This window comes from Sebastes umbrosus, chromosome 5 (genome assembly GCF_015220745.1).
Source record: "Sebastes umbrosus isolate fSebUmb1 chromosome 5, fSebUmb1.pri, whole genome shotgun sequence".
Lineage (NCBI taxonomy): Eukaryota > Metazoa > Chordata > Actinopteri > Perciformes > Sebastidae > Sebastes > Sebastes umbrosus.
Genome location: NC_051273.1, coordinates 21,317,533 through 21,345,430, shown reverse-complemented (window position 1 = coordinate 21,345,430; position 27,898 = coordinate 21,317,533). Strand labels below are relative to the sequence as shown.

Here is a 27,898-nt window from a genome sequence, read left to right as displayed (position 1 = left end):
CTTCAGCAGCAGAGGCCTCAAAGTGTTAATGACACGGCTGGATGTTTAATGTGTTGACAGCAGTTGAAAATCAGGCCTTTCATTTAATTTAATTTTAATTAATTTAATTCATTATTTTTAAAACAGCCTTAATATATTGTACTGTTGAGAGGATGCTATTTTATTAAATATATATATTTTAAAATTATTGGGGGAAAATCCCAAACAATTAAAGTTAGAAGAGGAATAAATATTCTACACACTTCTGTGTTTTATCCACATTTTATCATTTTATCAATCTTATAATAAAAATAAATAAATAAAAGTGTTAGAGGACATTAAATTGCATTACTTTGTGTGTGTGTGTCGTTCCCCATTGTAACATATAATGCTAGTTGTTGCAGAATTGTAATTTATATTTAAATTAACTGTATGTCGATGCTTCAGAATTCCTACAAATTGTATATATGTCAATATGATAGATAGATAGATAGATAGATAGATAGATAGATAGATAGATAGATAGATAGATAGATAATGTGTTTTATTCCCCCTTGTACGAGTCTGCCTAAATCTCTCTTGTTTGGCTGATTTTAATCTGTTCGAGTATTTATTTTATCTTTGTAAGGTGTGCTGAAAGATGGCACCAAATAAAATGTATTACATTTGTAGATAGATAGATAGATAGATAGATACAAAATATAGAAAATATACATATTTTTTAATTGACAGTAAAACTCAATTGACTCCAGCTGAACAGATGCAAATGCAGTGAAACTGCTTTGGGCTCATTTTTAATGTTTTATCTTGTGTTTACAATCCATCAGCTGATGGCGATGCAGAATAACTAGTGAGCTATAGATATTCAGTTAAATGCTGGCATGTGTGTGTGTATGAATGCGTTTAAGTGAAAGCTGTACATCAATATAACTTGTCGTATACACAGTCCAAATGTATAATTATATATTGTAGTTTTTGAGTTCTACACACACACACACACATTTGTACTTCTTTGCTCATAGATTCTGGATTAAAGTGATGGAGATTGTAATATGGATGTATATGATAGCTTTGAGCCGAGGCACTAATATCTATAGGTTTACTCTGCTTCATAGATCGTAGATTAGAATGATTATAGATTGTAATGTGTATGTATTATCTCACAAGCTAGTTAAGAGCATTATTCATTGTTCTTCTCCCTCTGCCCTCCTGGTTCTAAACCGCACAGCTTTTTCCCCTCTTAAGTACTGCTAACGCTGGATTTATTAGGCTTAAAGAATAGCCTACACATCTTCCTCAAAGGGGATCAGACTTTAAGTGTAGATCAAAAGGATAAGGTCTTAAAAACAGAACAATGCCTCTTGCTCAACACTTATTCTTATTCCCATATGCATGTTAAGTCAGGGATTGTACATAGACCACTTTAAACAGGTTCAAATTATATTCATGCAATCAACATGGCCGCAGGGGTTTATTATATTCCCCACATTGTATTGCATTTTGCACCAATATAGCTGCTAGTTTTAATAAAAAAAAATGTTTTTTATAATTCTGCTTCTTTTCAAAGTGATAGTACAGATGTGGATTGTTTAAAAAAAAAAAAAAAGATTACTGTGTTCATGAGTCAAAATACCCTGGAAGTTTTTTCTTCCTTTCTTTCTTGTTTTCCCTTCGTGTTGTGGAGACAGAAAACAGCAGGCGTGGATAAATTTAAAGTGCAGGCATCGCACTGGTTTGCTTTTGTATTTTCACAGAGTATTTTCTCACTCACTGTATGAAACTGTGTGACACAGCTTCAGGGAAAGTGATGGACCGCTCGGCTGGATCTGTAACACACATACAGCAGAACAGAACAGAACCAGTGACCTACTACTACTAGTCATCCTGGCTCTGATATCAAACATTTTTTCAGTGTGCTACAACTGCAGTACTTTTTTTTTTTTGTGTGGAATAAATAGTGAAAAATCTCTCTGCCGGTATCGTTTTGTTATCTTGTATATCTTTTTTTCTATTTCTATTCATCAGCCGAACCTCACAGTCAAGAGTATGAAAGGGAAACATGCATCAGTCAGAATAAATGTGGAATCAAGTACAATTGGCTTTTGCTTAACCCCCCCACCACCCATCTACCCATACATGCCTCCCCTCCTCTTCCTCCCACCCCTCCCCTCCTCTTCCTCCCACCCCTCCCCTAGTGAAACTCCCACCCTCCACACCCGATAGAGCACCCGTTGCTAGGCGACAGAGGGAGAGATGGATTGAGGAGACATAGTCGATCAATTCTACAGAGAGAGAGCGAGGGAGAGAGGAAGGGAGGCACGAGGGAGGGAGGTAAAAGAAAGAGGGAGAGAAGAAGAGAGAGGAGAGGAGAGGAGGGGAGGACAGAATGCAGAGTGATTGCAGTCGTACCGAGGCTCCAGTTCGGGCTGAAGACGCTCTTTCCAAACATCTATCTTTGTTAACTGTATCGTGCCTCCGAAAATAAATCCATCTCTGCAGCTGTCCACCCTTCCATCTTTGTCCAAGTGCTTTACTTTAATACTTTTATCACTACAAATTACAGTCCGCACAAGCAGCCTGTGTTTAATATTCCCTCACTCAAAAGAGAGTTAATTGTATATTGCGTGCACTCTTTCTCTCCGGGCTCCCTCTCTTTCTCCATTAGTCACTGCTGCACACACACACACACACACACACACATGTACACACAAACATGCAGATGCCCGGCAATACCACATGCCCCTCCGTGTGTGTGTGTGTGTGTGTGTGTGTGTGTGTGTGTGTGTGTGTGCAGAGCTGGGTGTTGAGCGCATCGACTGAGTATCGATCCCACCACTCACCTCCCTGCAGTCAGCTCTTGTCCTACATAGCATGCCCTGTCTGATTTCTCCCTTAATGGCTTTTATCCAGCTCCAATCTTTATTTAAACTGAAAAGTAGGAATTAGCACCCACTTCTATCCTAGTCTCTCTTACCTTTTCTTTTCACTGTCATCTCGCAGCGAGTATCGGCAACTATCGGTCCACTGACCCTGTCTCCCTTCCTCCCCTGGCTATGATTACATTCCCACTCAGAAATGTGCAGTACAGTATGTTAACATGCATTCCTGCTGGTTTTCTCAGTGTTTGGTGCTATTTCTTTATGTGCATCATATACGTAGGCCTGCAACTAACAAATGGTTTCTACTATCGATTCAAATACTTTGTCTATTCATCGATTAAAGGAGCAGCGTGTAACAATTTAGGGGGATCTATTGGCAGAAATGGAATATCATATTAATAAGTATGTTTTCTTTAGAGTATAATCACCTGAAACTAACACATGTTGTGTTTTTGTTACCTTAGGAGGAGCAGTTTATATCCACATACGGAGTGGGTCCTCTCCACGGACCCGGCTGCCATGTTTCAGTAACCACTGTGTTAACTTTACTGCTTGGGCCGGAGTCGATAACGTTACTCGCTCCGGAGTTAACCCCCGTCACTCCACTCAGCCGCCGGGAAACAAGACACGGGAAACCTCTGTTGGTGTTGAGGAGCTGCAGCATTTATTTCTGCACAAACTGCAACTTCCACCGTGCGTTCACTTGATATTCTCAAAGCTAAACTAACTCTGTCTTCTGCTCCGCTAGCTCTCTTGTTCGCTCACACACATTCGCCGCTGCCGCTCTCTCTCTTGCTTCACCACTCACTTCCCTCGTACACACACACTCTAGGCACTGAGTCTGCTCTCCAAATGACCTACGCTACTCTTATAACAACGTTCTCTAGAGAGGGCCATTCACGTTTTCACCTCAGCCACCGTAGTTCTTCTACGTGCTTGGAACACGGTAGAGGTTGCAATCTGCAACCTCAACGCTAGATGCCGTCAGATGTTACACACTGGTCCTTTAAGAGTTTGCTCTGTAAAATGTCAGAAACAAGCTCAAGGTGACGTCTTCAGATGTGTTGTTTAGTCCGACCAATAGTCCAAAACCCAATGATGCTCAATTTACAATCATATTAGATGAAGAAAAGCAGAAGCCGCCAATTAGGGGATTTTAGCTTGAAAAATGACTAAATTGTTTCCTATTGTTTTTTCTGTAGAACACTAATCAATTGGTTCACCTTTTTCAAGTCTATCTTAAAACAATAATCCCGTATGTGTATTGAAAGAGTTACTGGTGGCTGTCATTTCTTTAGTTCTTTATTTGTGTATATGATACAAATAAAACAAAAAAAGAAACCCACATAACATTGAAATTAAAGACAGCTGTACTGTTTACTGTATACTTGCCACCAATTTACAAACAGACATAATTATTTTTAAAATATCTAAAAGAAAGAATAGGATACTATGTCCAGACAAGATATTCTATAGATAAAAAGTCCAAGGAAGTAAAATAAATAAAAACAAGGATTACAATAACAAATATTTGCACTGCTTTCATACACTGTATAATACCTCATTTACATAGTACAGTACTCCATCAAGAGAAGTCCATACTAGATGTGAGAAAGCCCTTCCTAATATGTTAATTAAGTGATGAGGGACAAAATCCTCACGCCTCACTCAGCAGAAAAGCATCCTAAAGTTTAGCCAAAGCCAATATGACGCTTCAGCAGTCTGAGTTGTTTTTAGTACAAAGCTTACCGAGAATTCTTTGAATGTACATATGCGAACCGATATCACGCCAAAGCCTGTAATAAACCAGCCTGTCCACCAGAGGATAACCTGTCAGTGTCACGTTTTGCTTCGCCGAGGTGTGAATATTACATGGGTGTATGTAGGCTACATGCTTTTTGAGGCCTCGAGTTCGACATTTTGGCCGTCGCCATGTTTTTTTTTTGGGACCAGAAGTGACACGAGAAGGTGGATCTAAGTACAACCACACTCTAAGTTTGACATTTTTAGGCAACCAAAAAGGTTATAATTAACTTTCACGAACTGAAAACACACTGTGAAAGAGTTAAAGTTCTAAGACGAAAACACGGACAACTCCCAGACCGGATAACGCCGTGGTAGCGACCTGTCAATCACAAGGTAGCCACGCCCTAAAGCATCCCCTGCTTTATGGTCTATTTGGCTCTAAATGTGACCATAATTTACTAAATGAACATCATGCTGTATTGGAGAAGACTTGAAACTAGCGATTGAGGTTTAGGGAACAAAACCACTTAGTTAGGTTTAGGAAAAACGTCATGGTTGGCCTTAAAATAAGTATGTAAACTAAGTACAATACATACGGAAAAAACATTTGTGCAGAAAACACATAACAAACGTCACTAACGTAACTTACAAAACAAAACACTGCTCTCCTGGTTGAAAGTCCTGTGTTTGTTGGACCCATCCACCTCCCCTCCCGCCCGTCACAAGCAGTCTTTTTCCCTTTTTATTCTACGTCACTAGCTCTGAGCGTAGCATATTCCCACAGATGCATTTACATTGAAGTCAGTACAGACTACATGGCGTGAAAACAACACGCCTAAAGCAAGGAGAGCGTTTCTTATTACGCTTTTGCCTTGCACATTATCGTGCCATTCACAGCCCCTCGCTGTATGGACACTGTATTTCTGTGTCATTTGAATTAAATGTCATTGATCAATTGTAAACAGGGTCACGAGACAATTCAACTAATTTAAGATGTTTACATCCTCATGCTGGATTGTCATGGCAACAGGGCGGACATCTCGGCCCTCAAATGAGCGGCATTTATTCTGCACAGACTACTTTTCATATTGATGGCCTTTCCCTTATTGTGATCAGCCAGCCACAGCCTGGGGAGGAACCCTCTGCGTGCCGTCATCCCCTTCGATTTGATTTGATTTGTTGCTCATAGAGGGAAGTGATGGGAGAGACTCTTATCTTGGCCGAGCAGAAACAAGCCATACCAAATAAGACACATCGGACTATCTGTGCTGGCACACACAATGGGGATTAATTGATCCCCTAATACCACAGATAAATCAATTCCTTCCTTCCCCCCCTGAGCTCTCTGGCCAATTGGACGGCCCCGCCATTTGATCAACAGAGCATCTCTAGCCAATAGGAGGAGGGTTGCGGGTTGACTGACAGCGGCACAGAGGTGAGCCCGAAAGAAGAGGTTAGGGAGAGGGAGTCCATCAGAAAGCCATTGGCAGCAAGAGTGCTGATATAGTCCGAGTATATACAGCAATCCACAGAAACATGCACAGAGGTGGAGCACATAGCATCGCTGTGTTGTTGTGCAATAAGTGTCATTTAGGCACATGCAAGGACCGAAAGAGGCTCAGACAGACCATACATGTGTGACAACAAAACATCAAAATGTTTAGATAACATAAATCTGTTCTTGACTTTACACTTTAAACACCCTCAAAAACCTCATCGACACATCTTTTCTCCTGCCGGCTATCACAGAGCTACATGGTCAAGAAGACATCAGCCATTTTCTCCCAGTTACCCCATCTTATCTCCACCTTCGTTTGATCCATCTCCATTAGACTCTCCCTTATACAGCCCACCACCATCATTCTCACTCTTTCACTTCTTTTGTACCTCTCCCACCCAATCTTTCTCTTATCAGCACCTTGGCATTTCTGTCTTTCCCACAAACACTGTTTTCCTCATACAGCTCATATAATAACAGGCTAAAAATATGCCTTCTTTTTTTTCTTTCCAGTATTGATTTTGCCCGTAGCATTGTCTATGGAGAGAGAGAGAGAGGAGAAAGACAAGAGGGCGGGGGAGAAAAACGAAGTAGAAACAACTGGAAAAAGAATTACTTTCTACGTATGTGGTAATGCTCTCACCTTTCCTATTTTACTTAAGTGGAGAACCATACTCTGCTTTACTTCGCCGCAATACCTTTCAATTGAAAGCTAACTGCATTTACTGAGGTCCTTTCTCAGCAGCTTTTCACCGCTCAACCTCACAGAGCACCGAAGCACTCACACTCTGTACGCTTTTAATAATAACCCGCTGAAATTAGAGAAACCTTACCATTGCAAACATGCTCCAGATCAGCTTTTCAGGGAAAATGGTTGGCTCTTTTGGCACTGGTGTGTAATGGGAATGGAGAGAGTTGATCAATAGGCTATTGATCGTAGCTGGCCAGAGTCTGGGGAATTGAGAGTGAGAATAGAGGGGAGTCAGGGTGGGGGTTGGCTCCAGGTTGAATTTTTAAAATGCTCTATTTCAGAGATGACAAATAGTCTATTTGAAAAGGGAGAGACAAAGACAGAGGGGGAGAGAGCGTCATAAAGAGATGGAGAAAGAGTCTCTGCTTGTTGTGCTCTCCGAGCAGAGAGCTGAGACCTCCCTGTTTCCCAGAAGTTACAGTATTTTGGACGAGAGCTGCTGAACTACAAAGACAAAGGGAGCAGGGACTTCTCAGGCTACAGTAGCTGCTGTGTATTCGGGCTGGAAGAGGAGGAGGAGGGGGGCTTATTATAAAAAAAAAAAAATCCTTCAGATCTAAAAGACAGTGCTTTAAAAGCAGCACATAGACGAATGATTTACACCAGAATCCTGCAACTGATATTACATTTAACCTCAAATCTACACTCATTATGCAGATCGCATACTCTGAATTTTACAGTGCAAGTCTTCAGCTCTGAATTCTTGCCAATATCTGATTTCTTTGGCCACGACTTTATACCAATTTTAAAAAGCGAGCAGCATCCAAAGCCTGAGTTTACACTCAAAGTCACGCGTATAAACTTCAAACATAAACCTAACCTGCGAGTGCAGCCAAATCTCCATCTGCAATGGGCACTAATGAGACATAACAACACAGTCTCACTGCAGTTCATGAAATAGTCATGAAATGTAATCTATTTGATTCGTGTACATAGACACGAATTTCCCTTTTTTTCCCTACGAATATGTCAATTTCCGCTCCGGTCTTTTCAAAATAAAACTACTTAGTTAGACTGGTTGGTTAGATTTAGGAAAAGATTGCGGTTTGGGTTTAAATAACAACGGAAGTAGCTTAGCTTAAGTATGGAAGTCATGTCATGTTTTTTCTGTTCATAAAACATCTGTTTAAACTTTTTTTTAATATCCCACAGTAACACTGTGAGAACAGTTGCTTATTTCAGAGGAACATGAATGCAAACAAAAAAAACAGTAAAAGAAAAAGTACAAGAAAAAAACATAAAAGTTTTTCCAAAGTTACCTTTCATTCGAGACCAGAATCATTCTGTAATCTGAGGCAGGTTATTTGGGGTTTATCAGTTTTAAGCTTGTGCACAAAAGAGCGTACTTTTGGTGTATATCTGGCAAACGAAAAGTGCAGATTGTATTCCTGCTTTCCAAATGCTTCTGTCCCTCACAGGAACGTCCAACAGCACTATTCAAATATCTCCGAGCTTCATGTTAAACATACAGGCGTGTAAATATGGGGAAACAAGCTGGAAGCATTACTTTTTGAAGGTCGTTCACCTCAACTGCAGGCAATGGAAAGCAGTTAGAGCACCAGTCTGTAAACACCCCTGAGAGAAACCTATACCTCAGTAAAAAATTCAGCTGTAAATAATGTATTGAATGCAAACTTAAGGTCCACGGGGAGATCTGGATAGGCTCATTACTCTTTTAGTTTGCTGGGCTTTTACGTAGTCTGCACGGCTCTCAACAGCCTACTCCAGATGCTCCCTCTCTGGTTTGATTTAAAGATGCTTTTACCTGCGGATATTGTTATGGATATAGGTATTGTTTTTTATTCTCTGCACATCACCCTGAGGATTGAAGGCTGTTAACTCATGCACCCACCCACATGCTCTGTACCCTGTTAAGGTTGCTGTGTGTGTGTGTGTGTTATCTATGCCGGTAGTAGAGGTGAATATGCGGCCTGTGTGCCCTGTCCGGGGTGCATTGATCTCGAAGCAGGATGTCAAACATTTTAACGCTGATCTTGTCCTTGTTATTGCCTCGCACAGCCGGGTTGTTAATGCATTAAAAATCGTTTGTCGCTATCTTTCCAAACTTATCTCACCCTACTGCCCTGAGCAACACAAGAATACCCCTCCGGCGTAACATACACACCACTCCCGCCCCCCCTCCCTCCACTCTCTGTTTCTAACCATGTCCCTCCATCCTCTGTCTCAATCAATCTTTACGACACCCGGTTGCATCTCTCTAATGTTTCCGGACTTGACCGTATCCCCGTTCAAAAATTCTTAATTAAGCCCGTTCTGTATGTTTACCGTTGGGCAAATTACAATCTGACAGGGCTAATAAAACAACATTGGCGAGAGAAGGCCGAGCATGTGCTATGACCCTAACCTCTTTCCCCTGTCTCTATCTCCACCTCAGCTTATCTCCCTCCATCCCCACCTCCCCATATCTCCCTATTTTCTACCTCACAGGTTTTGAGGAGGAAAGGGAGGGGATGGGAGGGAGAAGCGCTGGTTTGGCACCAGTTGGTCAGGGTCTTATATCCATCGCTGTCAACGCGACTATTTGTTTTAAATACTCACATGTCATTACGCTGACATATCTTGGTGATGCCATTCAACCTACTTGCTTCTCATCTTTGATTATTAAGATGCATGAAGCTGCCTGCCTGCATGTCAACTCGTACAGATATGAGTCATATATCTATGTTCGCATCAGCATCTTTCTTCATTTAGGTATTGACTCATGCACTCTTCTCACATTCTGCAATCCATAGCCCACACAGTGTGTGTATTATATCTCTATTTCTGTAGAGTTTTGTCTGGTCACTTGAAAACTGACATTTGCTTTATGTTAAAGCATGATGGAGAGGGAGGCCATGTCACAAGGATCTCTTCTGCTGCTCGGCTTAATGTTAAACACTAAGAGGAGCCAAGCTGCACCAAATATAATGACCTTAGTCTTTGTAAGCAGTATGCAGAACTACAGCAGTAACGTAATGAAATCAAAATGCCAAATAGAAGTTTTTATAGCTAGAACGCTTCTGTGACCCAAATCAATACTGCACACAAATTCTACGCCAGTTTTGAGTATGTGGTGTGTTCATACTGGAAAAGTAACTAAAGGAAGTGTTGTAAACTCAAACTAGTAGGATGCTGTCAATGGACATTATCACAACGCAATGCACAAAAGGAAACAAGAAGCTGTTTACAGCTGCAAAAATATTCAAATAAATTGTGGGTGGTAGTCATACGGCTCCAGAAAGATCTTTGAAAACATAAAATAAGATCTTTTCCTCTCTCTTTGTGAAGTTTAATTGGCGGTGATGTTCAAAAAATTGCAGTTTGATGTTTGGCAAGTGAGGTTAAACCTAAGGTGGGTATTGTGTTTTAGAAACACAGCAATCAATAAATCAAATGCTCTGACCAAAAAAAAGAAAAAAGATACAGTATGTGTAGCTGTCGCAGGACTGTAATAACTGCCAACCTGCCTGCCTACCTGTTCATACTCTGCCCGTGCACTCATTGCGCGTCACCGTAGTCTTCCACAAGCTGCTAGCTTGGCAGCTGTGAGTACTAACAATAGCCATGTTTGTTGTTTATGTTCATAACAGTGGGCTACCTCCAGGTCTGAGAAGCGAAGACAATGAAGATGTGCCTTAAACTTGCATTCTTTCTAACAGCCAGCAGGGGGCGACTCCTCTGGTTGCAAAAAGAAGTCTGATTGTATAGAAGTCTATGAGAAAATGAGCCTACTTCTCACTTGATTTATTACCTCAGTAAACATTGTAAACATGAGTTTATGGTCTCAATCGCTAGTTTCAAGTCTTCTTCAATACAGCATGATGTTCATTTAGTAAATTATGGTCCCATTTAGAGTCAAATAGACCATAAAGCAGGTGATGCTTTAGGGCGGGGTAACCTTGTGATTGACAGGTCGCTGCCCCGGCATTGTCTGGTCTGGGAGTTGTCCGTGTTTTCATCTTAGATATTTAACCCTTTCACAGTGTGTTTTCAGTTCCTGAAAGTTGATTATAACCTTTTTGGTCACCTGAAAATTGTTGTTCGGTTGTACTTAGCTCCAACCTCTCGTGTCACTCCTGGTTGCAAAAAGCCAACATGGCGACGGCCAAATACCAAGATGGCGACGGCCAAAATGACGAACTCAAAGCTTCAAAACGGCCGTCCACAAACCAATGGATGACGCCACGGTGACTACATCCACTTATTATATACAGTCTATGGTTCATAATGATAATTTACGGGAGTGGCTTAAGAGGGAGGCCTGAAGGTAGAGACTGTCAGTGTTGCCAACTTGGCGACTTTTGGAGCTAGTGCTGCTAGCTACTTTCATTGTAAACAAGTTTTCGGTTGGATACTTTCAAAATCTAACTTACTCTTGCTAGTTTGTCCAATGTTGCTGACCCAAGCTTTAAAGGTATAATATGCAAGGTATACATGTACTTGACAAATAAATCTGATTCTGATTCTGATTCCAGGTTTTCCCCAGGCAGCCTGGGCTCAACCTGCCTTTGGTTTCAGCCTCTGTGGTCTAAGAGTCTTCCATGCAAAGGTAATATTTATCAGGCAGTACTTATCGGTTTGGTGCTTCTGCTCCCGGCTCCTCCTAGGCACATGTCAAATGGTCAATGAGCAGGACACTGAACACCAACTTTCTCCCCAAATGTAAGTCACTTTGGATAAAAGACTCTGCCGAAGGACACATTGCTCTTGATTTTTCTAAATTGTAATTTTCCAGTTCTGTGAGCACCACAAACTAAATTCTATTCACCTTCATTGTACTGAGGAGACAGCAGTAAGTCAGAGGTGGATATTCTAAAACCTAAACAAATGAAACCAAAGCCACCTCGCATAGCTAGATACCAGTAGAGTAAGCTCCTCAAAACCAACCAAACACACCTTACAGAACCAAACCAAGTCAAACCAATGCCAATAAAACTCAAAAATAGCTCTTTTTACTTCACCAGAATCTGATCTAATTCCCTGTAGAGAAACCAAAATGGACACCAGTGACATGGAACCTGTAGAGTCCGGAAGGAATGAGTCTTAAAACCCGGAAATGAGTTTGCATTTTAGCACTTCCGGTTCCCTCGTCTGGAAGTCAATGGGTTTTTATTTAAATGCCTGAAATAAGGTCTGTGGTTAACACAAGCTTAAGTAAGGGATAATGTACAGTTTTGAATAAACCCCTTCAGGGCTATGCAAGACACATCACCCTGTCGGGGTTTATTTCACAACAATGACCGACTCGCTGTACATTATCCCGCTTATTACACGGCTACTTACTTAAGAAATCAATAATGGTCCGTCAGATTCCAACATCAGAACTGCGCCCATAGCAACGGTCTGTTATACATATCAACGGTCTGTTATAAAGAAATAACAGACCCTAGAACGCAGTGATTGACCAATCAGAATCAAGTATTCATCAAAGCCGTAAATAAGAGATTTTAACGTTTTGTTGTACAATATAAAATACGACAGTAAATATCCAAGACTACTAAATGTCATCACACCGACTCGTCCGCCTTTACAGCCTCGTTGTTTATACTCGCGTTCATGCGACCGTGGTGTAGTTTAGTTTATAGCCTAACGTTAACGTTTTACTTCTGGCGATAGCATTCACGCTTCTAAAATCATAAAAGTGGTGTTCATTTGTGAAGATTATCTTGCTGAACAAAACGTGTCAGTATCATAAACGTTTGTTTACCACAGTGCTTATTTTCTGCAATAATCCAAAACCCAATGGAAAAATCCCATCGGCTTTTTGTCGAGGGAACCAGGGCGATGCTAACTTCCTGGTTGGCCTACAAAAATACGTCATCCCTGCACTCTACGAAAAATACTTTTTTTGAACCAGTGGAGTCCATGTGTGGATCTTATGTTGTTTTACAAGGTATTAAATATGAAAGTGAGAAACATGCATTTGACAAAATGACGAATACATACAGTATATTGTGTGCTTACAGTCTTTTCAAACTCTGAGTCAATCAGAGACATGTGCAGCTCTAAAGAAGAACAAAACTATCAATTCTACACAATACATACATGATTGTTGTGTCCAGATTGATGGTAACATAGCCAGAAGCAGTGAAGCAGTGTGTTAGTGTGTGTGTGTGTGTGTGTGTGTGTGTGTGTGTGTGTGTGTGTGTGTGTGCATGAGAGTGACAATGTATGCCCGTGTGTGTTCTGCCGTTTGTATGTTGCACTACACCACCTGACAGGTGCAAAGCCCTGTGGGATGGCACTGTTGCATCTTACACTCGGCTGAACATATACAGCACATCAGAGGTGTAACAAATCCATTCCTGACTGCCAGAACCTTTCAGAGAGTTTCTGTGCCTGTGAACAACACATCTTCAGGTTTCCACACCTCAGAGCTGATGTGTGTCTGACACACAGATGAAGTGTAGCCTCACGCAGGAGTGTGTGACTTTGAGGGAAGAGAATGGGATTGGTAAAAGACTGTGTGGACGAATCGGCGGCGTGTGTGTGTGTGTGTGTCTGCAGGTTTCTGTGTGAAGCATCCGCGTCTCAATGACGTCTTTAGAGAGGTTAATCAGAGGAGAGGTTGAGGAGAGTGTCGGAGTGTCAGGCCGGCTCCGGTGAAGAGTCCTCGAGCCCTCTCTCTTTCTGTGTTGACACCTCTTAACCTCAGTCTATCATCTCTCACACTCACACACTCCACTTCTATTGACACTCGCTACCCCGCAGCTCTCCAAAGACCCGAGGAGAATCCACTACAGTGATTGTCCGTGAGAGGGGAGCCTCGGAGAAGAAAGGATTATATAATGCGCCGACATACAGAACAACAAGATGCGATCGGATTTAGTGGTTGTTTCTTTTTCTGACATTTCTGGATGGATGGAGGAGAAATAAATTACAGATAGGACAAAGAACGCATATTGCCAAGAAGTGAAAGTCAATTGTTGGTTCCATTGCAACATCAACGCACAGCAGCAAAGCTACGCTTCCGCCATTTTGGACTGAAAGTGACAACCGGACACTAGTAAAACATCTGCCTACAAAGTCCCGTACCAAAGTAAAACTAGGGATGCACTGATACTGGATCGGATATCGTGTCAATACTGACTCAAATAGCTGGATCGGGTATCGCTGACAATGGGCCTGATCCATTCAATGCAATTCTATTATATACTATCTAAATTATATACTGGAATTTTAATTCCTGTTTTAGTTTTGAACAATTTGTTGCTGCATTAAAAAGGTTTACACTTGAATTGTAATTAATGTAAATAATTCCTGTTCATTTGGAAGATTTTTTTTATCAAGTTGCTGATGCATGATTTATCATTTTAATAATAAAGCACAATTAAATACATTTTTATCTATGTATTTATTGGTCTAATTTTGTTTTACAAAATTAAGCAAAGCAATCTTTAAGTCAAGCCTGATGTTGCTTTACACATAAAAGAATGATCCCAGTCAATTCCACACAGTGAGGCATTCAGCTTATTAATTAAACACTGGTATCGGATCAGAACTCGGTATCGGCCAATACCCAAAGCCCAGGTATCGCTATCGGTATGGAGACTGAAAAAGTCAGATTGGTGCATCCCTAAGTAAAACAAAAATATTTTTCTTCTATTGTCATATTCTACCAAAATGGCCTGTGTTGAACAATAAAATATTATAAATATAATAAGTGTTTTCAGTCCAAAATGGCATAGTTTTGTCTCTTTGCTTCTAAACTCTTTGGATAGGATGAGACAGAAAATCCTCACATGCATCAATTTGCAAATTAATCTCTCCCTCTTTGTCTTTTCACACCAGGAAGTGTGCAGGATCTGTGTGTCCACCACTGTCACTGGCTAGTGTAAGTGGGGTCAGGAGCTCGGGGTCAACTGAGAAGAGGTCAAAGGTCATAGAGCAGCGGGCCTTGTTAAAATACCTTTTAGCCTCCTTCAGGGATATTATGTAATGGCTCTGGGAATAGGTTAGGTTCCAGGTTGACTGTTTTGTGGTGGACACTGGATGATATATGTGCTCTGCTTTATGCCAGATGTATATTCATTACCCTTTTTAAAAAATCAGGATGCAAAGGAAGTGCCGGGAGGTCAAGAGGGGTCACGTGTAAGACGTCGCATTTATGTGTTTTTGAGGGTGCATCTTCCAGGAAGTGATCATCTTATATAACACCTCTGAAGACGAACGGGTTTTCATTGTGTTACTAATTAAAATCTTCAAAAGCTCTCCGGGCAAAACATGTTTTTTTTTCCACCTATTGTCGCACCCATAGCGAAAAACTGGGTTGTGCTGATCAATATATTGGAGACCTTTGAATATCGATACAATGAGCGCGCTTGTCTTCAATCTTAATTTTTAATATGGTGATAATAAGTGTATTAATTTTCATAACTTCCATTCAATAGCCTTGGAATATGAGCGATGGTGGCCCATTTTTTTTCCACGGCGAATATGCATCTCTCTCCTCCGTGTTTCCATTGATCACCACGGCGTTGCCGTTTCTCCCCTTCGCTTTGTCCTCCCTCTTTCCTTCCCCTTCACACCATCGCACTGTAAAATTCATCCTTATTCCCCATTTCAGCAAAGCTAACTGTGCGCACTACCTTTTATCAGTCCAGAACTGTTAAATTAATAAATTGATATTGACGAGCTATCAGCCGGGGGGATAAATTATTTGGGAGCAGAAGGCGAGGGTCACATGACTTTTAGTACCCACGGTTCTGTAATTATTCCCCACGAGAAGAAGCACGGTGTGGTGCATTGCCCTCCTCCCCCCCTGGAAATGTACAAACACACACTATCACATGAAGAACTATAAATATCCTCACATACAGTGGATTGCTCGGGCCATGGGAATACTGATGATCATTACTGCGATCATAACCGTCATGATACAGGATGATAGCCTACTGCATTTTACCATCACAATTTACACGAAAACTGAAATGAACGAACGTAGAATGTATAGCGGCGTTGAATGCTAATGACACGATATTGAGCCTTGCATTGCCGTGAGCGTAGAACGAGCTACCTGCTAAGGTGTAAAACAGTGGGATGAACCTACCGCTGCAGCTGATGGTGTCTTCGCTCTGTAATATATGCTAATGAGAGGTGCAAACTGGGAGGGAGGTGAGCGCTGCAGATGAAGGGGGCAGCGAGCACGTCAAGAGTGCCAATCATGGAAGTGCTCTTGTTGCCCTCCGGCCATCGCTGACCTCTTGACCCTGGCCGTGGCCTAAAATGTCAGAGGTCACCAACCAGGGTCAGAGCGGATCCCTGCAAGACCCTGGTCAGGGATGCATCACCATGGCAACACTCCGCTCACTATAGAGGAGGAGAGATGGGGGTGTTTTGCATTCTGCATGCTGAAATCATGCACACGGAAACACACACACACACACACACACACACACACACACACACACACACACACACACACACACCAGGTTGAGCATCACATCTGTGCTTCTTTTTTTCACTTGGAGTCAAGCTGCCCCCCAATTGGTTTCCAGTGAACTAACAACACAGCTGGGTGAAATCCAAAGAAGCCTGGCATGAACACTGAGCAAACATACTGGTTTGGCACATCCCACATTAATTATGTGGCCCGCTACAGAGGCCATATTTTATCTGCTAAGATAGCTGCCATTATAGTCTTTTCACCCGAGGTGGCACTGGGTTGGGGGGGGGGCAGTGTATATATATATTGTGTGTGTGTATATATATATATATATATTTTATTATTATTTATTTATTTTTTATTTTTGTATTTTCTTAGTAATTATTATTATCTTTAATTTATTTATTTATGTTTACCTGATTTGTGTGCCTTAGGGCGTTGTATGTGGGTTTGTTGTTATTTTTATCATTTATACTTTTGTGTGTTTGCCGGTCTCTTTTTTTGTATATATATTTATTTTTATTTATTTATATATATACATATATATGTGTGTATATATATATATATATATATATCTTTATATATATATATATATATATATATATATACATATTTATATATGTATATATTTATTTATTTATTCATATGTATATATTTTTATTTATTTATTATTTATTTTATAAATTTACTTATTTATATATATACATATATATTTATATATATATTTTTGTATTTATTTATATATTTATTTTTATTTTTTTATTTTCTTTAATTCGTTTTAAATGTATTTATTTATGTTTACCTGATTTGTGTGCCTCAGGGCGTTGTATGTGGGTTTATTTTTATTTTTTATAATGTATTATTTATGCTTTCGTGTGTTTTGTTGTTACACATGTGAAATGAGGCATGTATTACTAATATGCACATGCTTCCTAATGAAAAATATTTTAAAGATAGCTGCCATTCTGCTCTATTATTATAGGGGTCAAAGTGTCACCATACAAAAGGGAAGTATCTGAGAATAAATAAATAAATAAATACTGATAAATGTAGACTAAGAAGGATAAATAATGTTATGCTACATATCTTTACAACAGGAACTACTAATTAAATAAAAAATAAAAAAAACTTTGCCACATGCACTTACATGAAATGTTCGAAGCAGTGGTGGAGATATTCGCTTGCACGGTGCGTCATCTAGTGGCCGGATCTAGTGCTCGGTTCCTCGGCTCCTCGGCTCCTCGTTGCGGTGCAAAGAGGGGGAAAAGAACCCCACTAGTCTGCTTTTGTCTCCGGGGATCCCGGTCGATGCCTCGTCCCACCATATGTCTGATCGCAGCTGCCAATCAACAGGTCAACGCGACCCTTGGGGAGGCAGACACACTGGTGGGGAGACAGAGATCAAACAGTGGACCTCGGGGATGACAGATGCAGATGGAAAAAAAAAAAAAAGGCAATAAAACATTGCTTCAAAGATGGCAACGGTGCACTAGGAGGCAAATTATTGTTAACAGTAATCTGCAGAATAGCGCCTCGCATTCTGATCGATTGACTATTATGGAGTCTTTGAAGCCGAGGTAACGCCAGGCTATTGTTCATGGTGGGACACAACCAAGAAAATAGCAGCTGGTTTGGATTCAACTAGAGCGTTTCCTAAGCCTTAAATACTACTTACTTCTATGCAATCATGCTTTATAATAGACTTGCAATTTGGACTCCTCCAGGCTTCTGGGCCGATTGAGTTATTCATAGGGCCTGCATGCATCCAGTATAGCACCACCATGAAATGTACATTTCTAAGACAAAAAAAGGCAAATTAAGTGAATAAAATCAAACAAATAGTAAGTATTTTATTTAAATTATTATTTAAAAATCACTTGGTTGTCCATTTATTGCTTTCAGATATTTTTAGATGCTTTTAATATTTTTTTAATACTCTCATTTTCTTAATTCTCTGGGTGTATATGCTTTTTAGAAATATTTTATATTATTTTTTAAATATTTGTATTATCAGACCTATATTATTAATTTTACAGAATACAAAACAGCCATCATTTTTTTTTCTTATTTTACAAGTTATACCTAAATTGTACTGCAGCAATCAAAAAGTCTAAATTAAAATAAAATAATATTACAGAGATTAATTAGTGCTGGACTACTTGAACTGGTTACTATTTCTGAATAATAATAGTAATAATAATAATAAAAAATAAAACAGTTGAATAGTAGCAAGTAATACATTATTGAAAGATGATTTATTGCCATTAGATGTGTTGGAGCTCTGCAGCTCTAACTGTCTAAAATCAGGTATCTATATCAAGCAAAAACCACATCATTAATTAAAAATGTGTGGTTTGTGGGGTTTAAAGTGTGCTTGGAGTCATGCAAAGTATTTTAAATATTTAGACAGTCCCCAGATGTAAAAATCGGACCATTAAATGTTCCTTTCTTACATTTATTAAATGCATTTCTTGAAGTATTCAGGTAGGCCATTATCAGGGAATTAAGGCTATAAATTAAAATAAAAAAAAATATGTTTTCAGACTTCTATTTCAAGTTATTTGTATAACTAATTTCTGTCTTGTCAATTTAATATAAGTGTCATTAAGATAAAAGCAGAGATACTATAGACTCTAAGTTACTGAGTTAATTTTATTTCTATAAATGTGTTGGGTTAAATCAATTCTACATTGCTGCTAGTGAAATATATTTCACACGATATGAGTTACTGAAAACCAACCTTTTCCTCTCTCCTGTGTATCTATCTCCAGGTTCAGACTCCGTCCTGTATGCAGTGTGAGCTGTGTTGTGTGTGTGTGTACGGTGAGTCTATAGCCAAATCAATGTAAGCTAAAGGGAACCAGCTTATAGGAATGCTGCTGCTGTAAATGTGTTGTATTAAAACACGGCCATAATGTTTCATCGCCGTCTCAGCACGACTGATCTTCTTACCTCACTCTCTGCTAATCAGGAACAAATCTTTGTGCCTTAATCTACGGCCCCCTGCACCCCTCCGCCCATCCCATTAGATTAACTAAATGACATATGAACACACACAAAACACACACACACACACACTCAGCTCATGACCTCAATCTCATTCTCCTAGAAAGGTAGTTAATTATAATTTTGTGTGAGTTTGTTGAACACAAGTGATGTTATTTGTAGTATTTTCAACAGGAAAAATGTCCAAAAAATAGCTCTTTATGGTAAATCTATTACAACTGCTAATATATTATTTCAAATGTAAACGAAAAAATCATTAATTGATTTGTAATTTGGACGATTGCGTGTGTTTCTGCAAGAGTTTTAGGAGTTGTATGTGAGTGAATTATTGTAAACTCTTGGATGTGTTTGTATGCCTCTCTCTCTGTCTATGTGTGTGTGTGTGTGTGTGTTTGTGTGTGTGTGTGTGTGTGTGTGCAGAAAACATATGCAACCAAATTAAAGCCTTAAAGCTGGTGAATTGAAGAGGATTTGATGCAGAGAGCAATTCATGGGAATTAAGCAAATTAGGTCTCCAATTAGCTGCCGACATTGAAGAGGAAGATTTGGTGAACAAAAATTAATTAGATGGATTTGTCATTGTTCTAATGAGCATCGCCAGAAAATAACTGCTGTGAATATAACTCCTTCTCTCTCTCTCTCTCTCTCTCTCTCTCTCTCTCTCTCTCTCTCTCTCTCTCTCTCTCTCTCTCTCTCTGTTAAGCTTTATCCTTCTGACATATTGTTTGTCCGTTTAAAATCTAATTTCACGTCAAATATTGCCTTATTCAAATATTCAATAATTTGCAAATAAGAGGCCCGCATGCGCTGAGACAAACAAAGTTCAGAAAAAGTCAATGTATGACCTAATCCTCTTAGGCTGCAGCACCGTGGATGTAAATGCCAACCTTTGCAAGTCAGAGAGGAATTTCACTATTGATGTGGGATCCGGACAGGTAAGAATTGACTTCATTCTTAGTATGGCAGCATTTTGGAGTCATCTTTTAACTGATCTGACAGTTCCAGTTATTATTGTTGTTAGGGTGTCCCTTTATGATATGTGGCTTTTTTAATATTTATTTTGACAGTGACTTTGTGTTCAACTTCATTATACCTTCCATTATTTCAGTTATATGTTTTCTAGGCAGTGTTTTTGGCATCATGGGCAAAAATTCTATAATAATCTTTCAGCATATTGTAATTCAAGTGTTCTGAGAGACTTCTGCTCCTCCTCATGGCTCTGTTTTCAGGCTTTTAAAAAATCTAGCCCGTGACGGGAGACTTTGACCAATCACAGGTCATTTCAGAGAGAGAGTGTTCCTATTGGCTGTGCTCCGGCTGGTAGGTATCATGAAACAGGGGTAACGATTCAATATATAGCGATACTGTAAGCGAGGCGAAAAAAACTGCATGTTTTTTGCCCCAAACTGCATGTGATTATCATAAAGTGGGTATGTCTGTAAAGGGGAGACTAAATGGGTTCTATGGATACCCATAGAACCCATTTTCATTCACATATCTTGAGGTCAGAGGTCAAGGGACCCCAGGGAAAATCATCATGACAGTTTATTCTCGCCAAAAGAATGGACTTTTAAGAGGTTAATTAAAAATCAGTAGGATATAGTATCACACAACATAATATCAAGACACTCATGAGTATCGATATCTTCTTACACCAATTGTGGGAGGTGCTTGGTATTTCCTCGACAGATCTCAACATGGCTGCCGGGTCACAAACTTTCTCATTTTACAGCTAAACAGTTCACTACATGATGTTTCTGAAAACATTGAGGAGAGAAATAGGCATTACAGTAACAAAATATTGATTCATATGCGCTGCCTAGTTTGACCGTTTGATGGGAGTTCGCGAGTGATTGACAGCTGCTTAGAGACGGCAGGCTCCAGCTCGGCTCTGATTGGTTGTTTTCCTCCAGTCTGTGAAATCTTGCAGATGCCATTAGGAGCACCGGAGGACACCAGAGGACACCGGAGGATACGGAGGCAGGTGATTTTGTTCAGATTACCTGTCTCATGCACTACTGTCAGGATATAGTGACCGTTTTAATCATATTTGCTCCAATTCTACGCACTGCAGCTTTAACAAATAAGAGAGTCCCTAAAAAAATCCTCCCACCTCTCTCCAATAAATCAGCATCCCCTCCCTCCCTCCCTGCCTCCGTCCCTTTCCTCTGCTTCCTTCATCCCTGACCTCCCGTGGTCCGACCCCTCCACCCCCCTTTCTGCAGCAGCGGTTATGGATTACACTGTGTGATAAGCTTCCTATTTCTTGAAACTATTTGGGATTGCTCAGATTATCTGGCCTCACATCCCTGGGAGTCGGCTTTGGAAGGCCCGATTTTAGACTCTTAAGGCAGAAGATTTTGCATCCCGACAGCTTTGACTAATTAGCATCTAACAGCAGGGGGGGGGGATTTTAGCATTGGGCTCACTTTTAGTGCTATCTGCGCACACCCACCCACAGGATTAAATGCTCTCATTTTCTTCATCCTCTGGGTGTTTTTTATTATTACTATTAACAGGCATATTATTAATCTTAATAATACTTAAAAGAATACAGAACGGCCATAATGTTTTCCACTTTTTACAAGCTATACCTAAAATATACTGCATCAATCTAAATCAAAATGACAGAGTGTTATAGAGATAAATTATTGCTGGACCACTTGAACTGGTTACTATTTTTTACCTTTTTAAAAAGCGGGTTGAATATTAGCAAGTTTATTCAAAGATGATTTATTACCATTCGTTGTGCTGGAGCTCCGCAGCTCTTAACTGGTCTACAATAAACACGGATACACACAAATCACAGCTGAGGCAGCTGAGTAAGAACATCACAAGGTGTTGAATTCAATATGATTTAATGAGATTATAACAAAGCATCGTGTGTTTTTTGTTATTCTAAAAACATTCAGAATACAAATGAAAGAAGTGCTCCATAAGATTCATACTACTCTACTCCTTTAAAGGTCCCCTACACCATCGGTTTAAAGTGGCAAACAGATATACAAAAAGGTTAATGAACATTACCTCGATTGGCCGACCACAGACCGGGCACATTGGGTCATTGAACACCCTTAAATTCCTTTAGTTTGCAGAATATAATGTAACATTGTCCACTTCAATTTGAACATCATCCAAATGAAATATTCATTAGCAAATAAGTCTCTAATATTTCTCTTTTTAACAGTAATTAAGGGCCAAACTGTGAGTACAGCACAAACTATTCCCTCTCAGGGTACAGAGGCATGCAGGCCCGGGTGGAACCCCACCTGTGGTTGCACACCGGACCACGGCCAGTAGAGTCTGGGCGCCAAGCAGGACAGAGGGAGCGTTTGGGCTTGAGGGCAGCACCAGTAGGTTGTTCTGTGGTGGCGGGCGAGGGCGGGGTGGTAGGGGTAGCTCAGGGAGGAAAGGGGGAGCTGTCCTGTCGACCTGCGTACCCTCCGCCGCGCCCTCCGGCAGTGGTAGTCCCCCTTAGAAAAGTCCTGGTAGTTTGTTGGGTGAATCGCCCAGAAGTGGCCTTTACCGTTGTCGCTGCGGCCTGCTTTGATGAAGCAATCGTTCAGGGACAAGTTGTGACGCACGCTGTTCCTCCAGTTTTTATCCTGAAAGAAAAATAAATATTATTAGGCCAAAACTAAGTAAGAGTTAGGGCTGAGCCCTGGTAATCAACCTTCAAATCAGTATTCGAATGCTTCGTTTTTTGCTTTTTTTATACATAAATATGTAATAATAATGTATAAATCCTAAAATAGCCCATGAAATAAAGAAATAATCCCACAACATTATTCATTATTCATATTCAACATTAATTATTCTTAGTTATTCTCAGACAGATATCGCTGTTAGTTATGTGTAGCGGTGCATGTGTTTACAGTAGTGCGGCAGTGGCGCTGTCCCGAAGCTTCGAATACCTTCGAATATTCCTCACCGGAGCTTCGTAGCCCAAAAATTGGTATTCTTGACAGCCCTAGTAAGAGTTAAACAAAGGGTGTCCCCAATTGAAAATTAACATAGGTGGCGGTTAAGTATCACTCATCCTCCTCAGGATGTCACCTTGTCCTTGTTGTTGGCAGGAAATGCGCCATAGCGTGTCAACACCGAGTATGATCGCGGTAAGACACAACACCCTCGGTTACCTTTTTAGCACGTCAAACCAGCGATCGACTTTAATCCACTAGGCTATACGTCCAATCTGTTGTTGCACCTGGTGAAACGCAGCGGCGGTTTGCGATCTAGCAACAGGATTACTTTATTTGTGAATTCGCCAACAAGAAGATCATCTCATGTCCCCGCGAGAACCTAATGCCTATCCACTCAGACAGATTACCTGTGTCAAGTAGGTCGCTTCGCTTGTTGAAAATGGCTGCCACATTGTTTTTCAGCGACTGAACGAAACACGCCGGAGCAAACTTGGGCAAAATCGCGTTATCTGTCTCACGATCGCCTTAGCAAAGCAATGCAGCATGATTCATTTTAAAGTCCCCTGTATCGTAGTTCTTCACATTATCACCATCATGAATTCCTCCACAACTACGACTATTGTGTTCTTGCCAGGTAAATAGAAGTGATGCGAACATACCTTACTCTTGAAGTACGGGTAGTGGTCCATGATCCACTGGTAGATGTCACACAGCAGCAGTTTCTTCTGCTCTGACACCAGGATCGCCTTGGATATGAGTGCGATGTACGACTGGTTGGGTTTGTCCGCAGACTTCTCTGTATCGGTAGATGTGGTGGTGGCGTTGGTGGTGGTGGTGGTCACTTCCTCCTCCCCCTCCTCTTGTTGCGCTTCATCCCCCTCCTCTTCTTTGACTTTCCTTTCTTCAGTCTCAGCCTCTGACCTTTGGAGCCGCTTCTCCTGTATCTGAGAGCGAATCCCCATCTCTTCGGGTGTAGGATTCTGATGAATTAGCATGTTGCTCGCCGTCTGCTCTGCCGTACGACTTCCTGTCGCTTCTTCTTTAGAACCTTTGACTCCTTTATTGAACAGAAGGTAGTCAATAGTGAAGCTCAGTCCCAGTCTTTCTCTGCCGCCGGTGCGGCTGCTTCTGTCCTCCATTGTGATCCCTGAATTAAGATATCTCAGACTCATTACAGAGGTTTTATTGGCTCCAAACTGACTGTTGAATCGGTGATAAATGAAAAGTCTCTCTCCCAAAAAGTCTTCTCAGAGTTTTGTGTCTGAGTTTCACAGCATGGCTATTTTTCTTGTGAAGTACAGGACCATTCATAAACTGAACGCCTCGCTTGTTTCGCTGAAGTCTTACCGTTGACAAGATCACAGATAAAGATGAGCCTCTCAACTGTTGTTAACCTTGATGCGCTCACGAGTGACACAATCTCAACCTGGGGAAATGACGTCACACTAAACGCGGCTCCTTTATTTAGCAACAAATTTGAATTAAACGTTTTCGCCTCTCTGAAAAAAAACCTGACGAAATAAAACCACTTTCTCAATATCCTACAGCCTTTTTGTGCTCCTGACTCGAAGAGTTGTGCTTCTCGGTTGTGAAGGTGTCTCTATTTATATGACTGTGAATTTATCCCTCACAGAAAGGGGTAAAGAAGGCACAGCGGAGGTCCACGTAGGGGGTCTCAATTGAGGCGGATTATTTTTATTAACCTAAGCAAATCTTTGTAATTACGGGAGATTAAACACTCGAGATTTAGCGAGACATGGTGTGCGGAGCACGGATGCTGTAGAATCAAAGGCCTTTTATATACCAGTGTTATCCTGTTAAAGTAGTTTTGGGATGCTGTCCAAAGGATCACTTCAATTACCAAAGAGCAGTAATTAATGGGTCAAGTTTTGGAGACAAAACACGATCAGTCGAGTCTCCTTTTTTGTAAAGAGCGCAACTAGACACTGATAGGTTGACTAAAAAATCCCGTGTCCAGAGTCCATTGTCCATGCAAAATGTATGTTTCTGATGATTTATTTATCCAAAAAGCAAGCAAGCAAACAAAGCACAAAGGAAACATGGATGTCGCTGCCTCTCTTGTTCTGGTAAAAAAGCCCACCTAGGTGCATGCTGGTGTTATACCTGCCTACCTACCTATGTAACCACAGGTGCCCACAGTTTTACCAGATTCATCAATAAAAGAAAACAAAATATTAATTACGCAATAACTAAAAATAGGGCTACTAAACAAGAAAATAATTAAACTAAAACAAATAATTAGCAAAAGAAAACACTATCAAAAATATAAATACAGTAAACGTCTAGAATAATAAATAAAAAAACATTACTTAGTATTAGTAAAACAACAACTAAATACTAACAACAAATAAATAGCTCTTAAACTAATTAATGAATTCCCTGTTGTTGACATAACCTGCTTTTATTTGTGTGTCCTGTGACCTTCTTTCCGAGTCTTACCAACTATTATTATAACATAGACTTATTTGTTGTTAGCCATTGGAAATGTCTAAGTTTATGTTTTTTTCTGCTTGTGAGTGAGTTCAACAAATACAATTTTAGATATCTTTTAAGATCTCAGAGATCAAAACTGAAATGCCTCTGCACTACTACATTGTTTTGTATTTTATTATAATATTTAATTGTGTAATGCATATTTTACTAGCTAATTATGGTTTATTTTTCTGAAAGAACATTTCAGTTATTGACTACTGCTCTCTAATAATGTGTTAGGACTCTACTACTGACTTTAGCTCTGAGTTTAATTAAACTTTGCCTCTGAAATATGATAATTTGTGCTTTGATTGTGATGTTTTAATGTCAATGATTAATTTACGTCCCAGTTTTTTTTCTATGGTTTTAGCTAGGACTGTCCCGAAAACCATTTTTTGGGCCCTCGAAGCTTCGGTGAGAAATATTCGAAGGTGTTCGAAGCTTCGGGACAGCACCGCTGATACACTACATAATAAGTGAATATATTGTAATTTTAGTCGTTTATTGTAATTCTTCATAATTTTATAATAGGTCTGATGGAAATGTTGATATAATGTGACCCCACTGTACCTATCTTTTACTTTTCTTTTAGAGTTTTGTGAATACTGTACATCTTTAAATAACAAAAATATTAAAATACATTTATGTTTTTTAACAATTTAGTTTTTGTATGTTTTCTGTCACATATTTGCCTCATTTCTAAGACAGGTACAGTGGGGTCACATTGACGACAGCCGCCAGAAATGGTGACCACATGTGTCTTACTCTCTGCAGTGTAACACACTGTATGAAATGTATACATACAAAACGTAATTTTCACAGTTAGCGTAACATCAAATGGGAAATTATCAATATCCATTATTTCTATTTTTTATATCCGTAAGTCTCTTGTCATCTGAAACAAATAAAGGTCTGGTTTTAACAGTGTCTGTGTGCATGAGTTTATACTGATGGACTTGTTAACGGTGGAGCTGTAGAGATTTAACCTCCCCATAATAAGATATACAAATTTTGGCCTACACCATTTCACCTCAGCTGTCACCACATTAGTGCAGATAACAGTGATAGTACCTGGATATATCCGCTTTGTTCTGTAGTTTACTGAGTGAATGAATTAAATAACAGTCAGATCAAATCATGGACCATATTGCCCTCTTCTGTTTAAATAATGGAACATGTAATATACAGCAGAAAGCACCGTGCTGTCTTTATATAAGCACGCTTTTGTATTGTAATTAGCTTAATTATCAACTCATATGTAGGCTTATGTCCTATTAATTAAAAAAAATATGAATCAATATTAAGAAATATTATTATAGAGTACAATGTTGTCATTTGGGTCTGCATTTGTGAACTAAATTTAGATAGATTGAAAATACCTAAATCCTGTATTTCCAATATATTTTTATTAATAAATCATAATCATAGTTAACCTTTTTCCATCAAACAGCACGGTGTGCAAAACCAGTTGTCCTGTCCTTTTTGGATACGCAACCCTGTTTTATTGACATCCAAAGTAAAGCCAAAACACTCCATGTTATTACATGATACTGCAATTCCTTTAATTGATTTTTTGTTTCCATGAGGCTATTCTTCACCACATATCAGGAGCTTGTGGAAAACCAGGACTGGATCACCAGAGGGAGTATACATATTTCACTTTGCATGCTTGTTTTCCATGTTGCTTAAAAAAGCGTGACACAACATTGTATTTCTGTTTTTGGACAGGGTATGACTGGTCTATACATTGACATGTAAGTGCATTACGTTAATTAGTCATTTTTTAATTCAATTATGAACATACCTCTTAGACCAGGGTTTAGCAACCTTTACTGTCAAAAGAGACATTTTAGGCAAAAAAAAAAAGAAGAAAATCTGTCTGGAGCCGCAAAACATTTTATCATTGTGATGAAGGTAACATAGTTTATAGTCTAAGTATATAGTATATAAGTCTAATGCAGTGAGGGCCCAAGTGCAAATGTACTACAGAATAATAGGGCCACATTGAGGGGAAAAAATCTGAGATTTCCAGAATAAAGTCATAATATTGTGAGAAAAAAAGTCGTAATATTGCGAGAATTAAGTCATAACTTTAAGAGAAAAATTTGTAATATTGCGAGAAGTCATAACTTTACGAGAAAAAAGTCGTAATAATACGAGAATAAAGTCATAACTTTAAGAGAAAAAAGTCGTAATATTACGAGAATAAAGTCATAGCTTTAAGAGAAAAAAGTCGTA

The 27,898-nt window shown here is 39.7% G+C and overlaps 1 protein-coding gene across 1 annotated transcript; it reads right to left on the bottom strand.

Moving 5' to 3' along the window:
- Positions 1 to 22,142: 22,142 nt before the first annotated feature.
- foxq2 (forkhead box Q2) lies at positions 22,143 to 25,204 on the bottom strand. Its single transcript, XM_037770675.1, has 2 exons — positions 23,827 to 25,204; positions 22,143 to 22,849 (listed from the first exon to the last, which is right to left on the bottom strand). The coding sequence occupies exons 1-2, from the start codon at positions 24,337 to 24,339 to the stop codon at positions 22,475 to 22,477; spliced, it is 888 nt and encodes a 295-aa protein (XP_037626603.1). The 5' UTR covers positions 24,340 to 25,204; the 3' UTR covers positions 22,143 to 22,474.
- Positions 25,205 to 27,898: the final 2,694 nt, after the last annotated feature.

Coding starts and splice junctions, on each gene's coding strand:
- foxq2 (XM_037770675.1), bottom strand. CDS start 24,339: ATGAGTCTGAGATATCTTAATTCAGGGATCACAATGGAGGACAGAAGC. Junction 22,850..23,826: donor ACCCGTACTTCAAGAGTAAG/GTATGTTCGCAT, acceptor TTTTTCTTTCAG/GATAAAAACTGGAGGAACAG.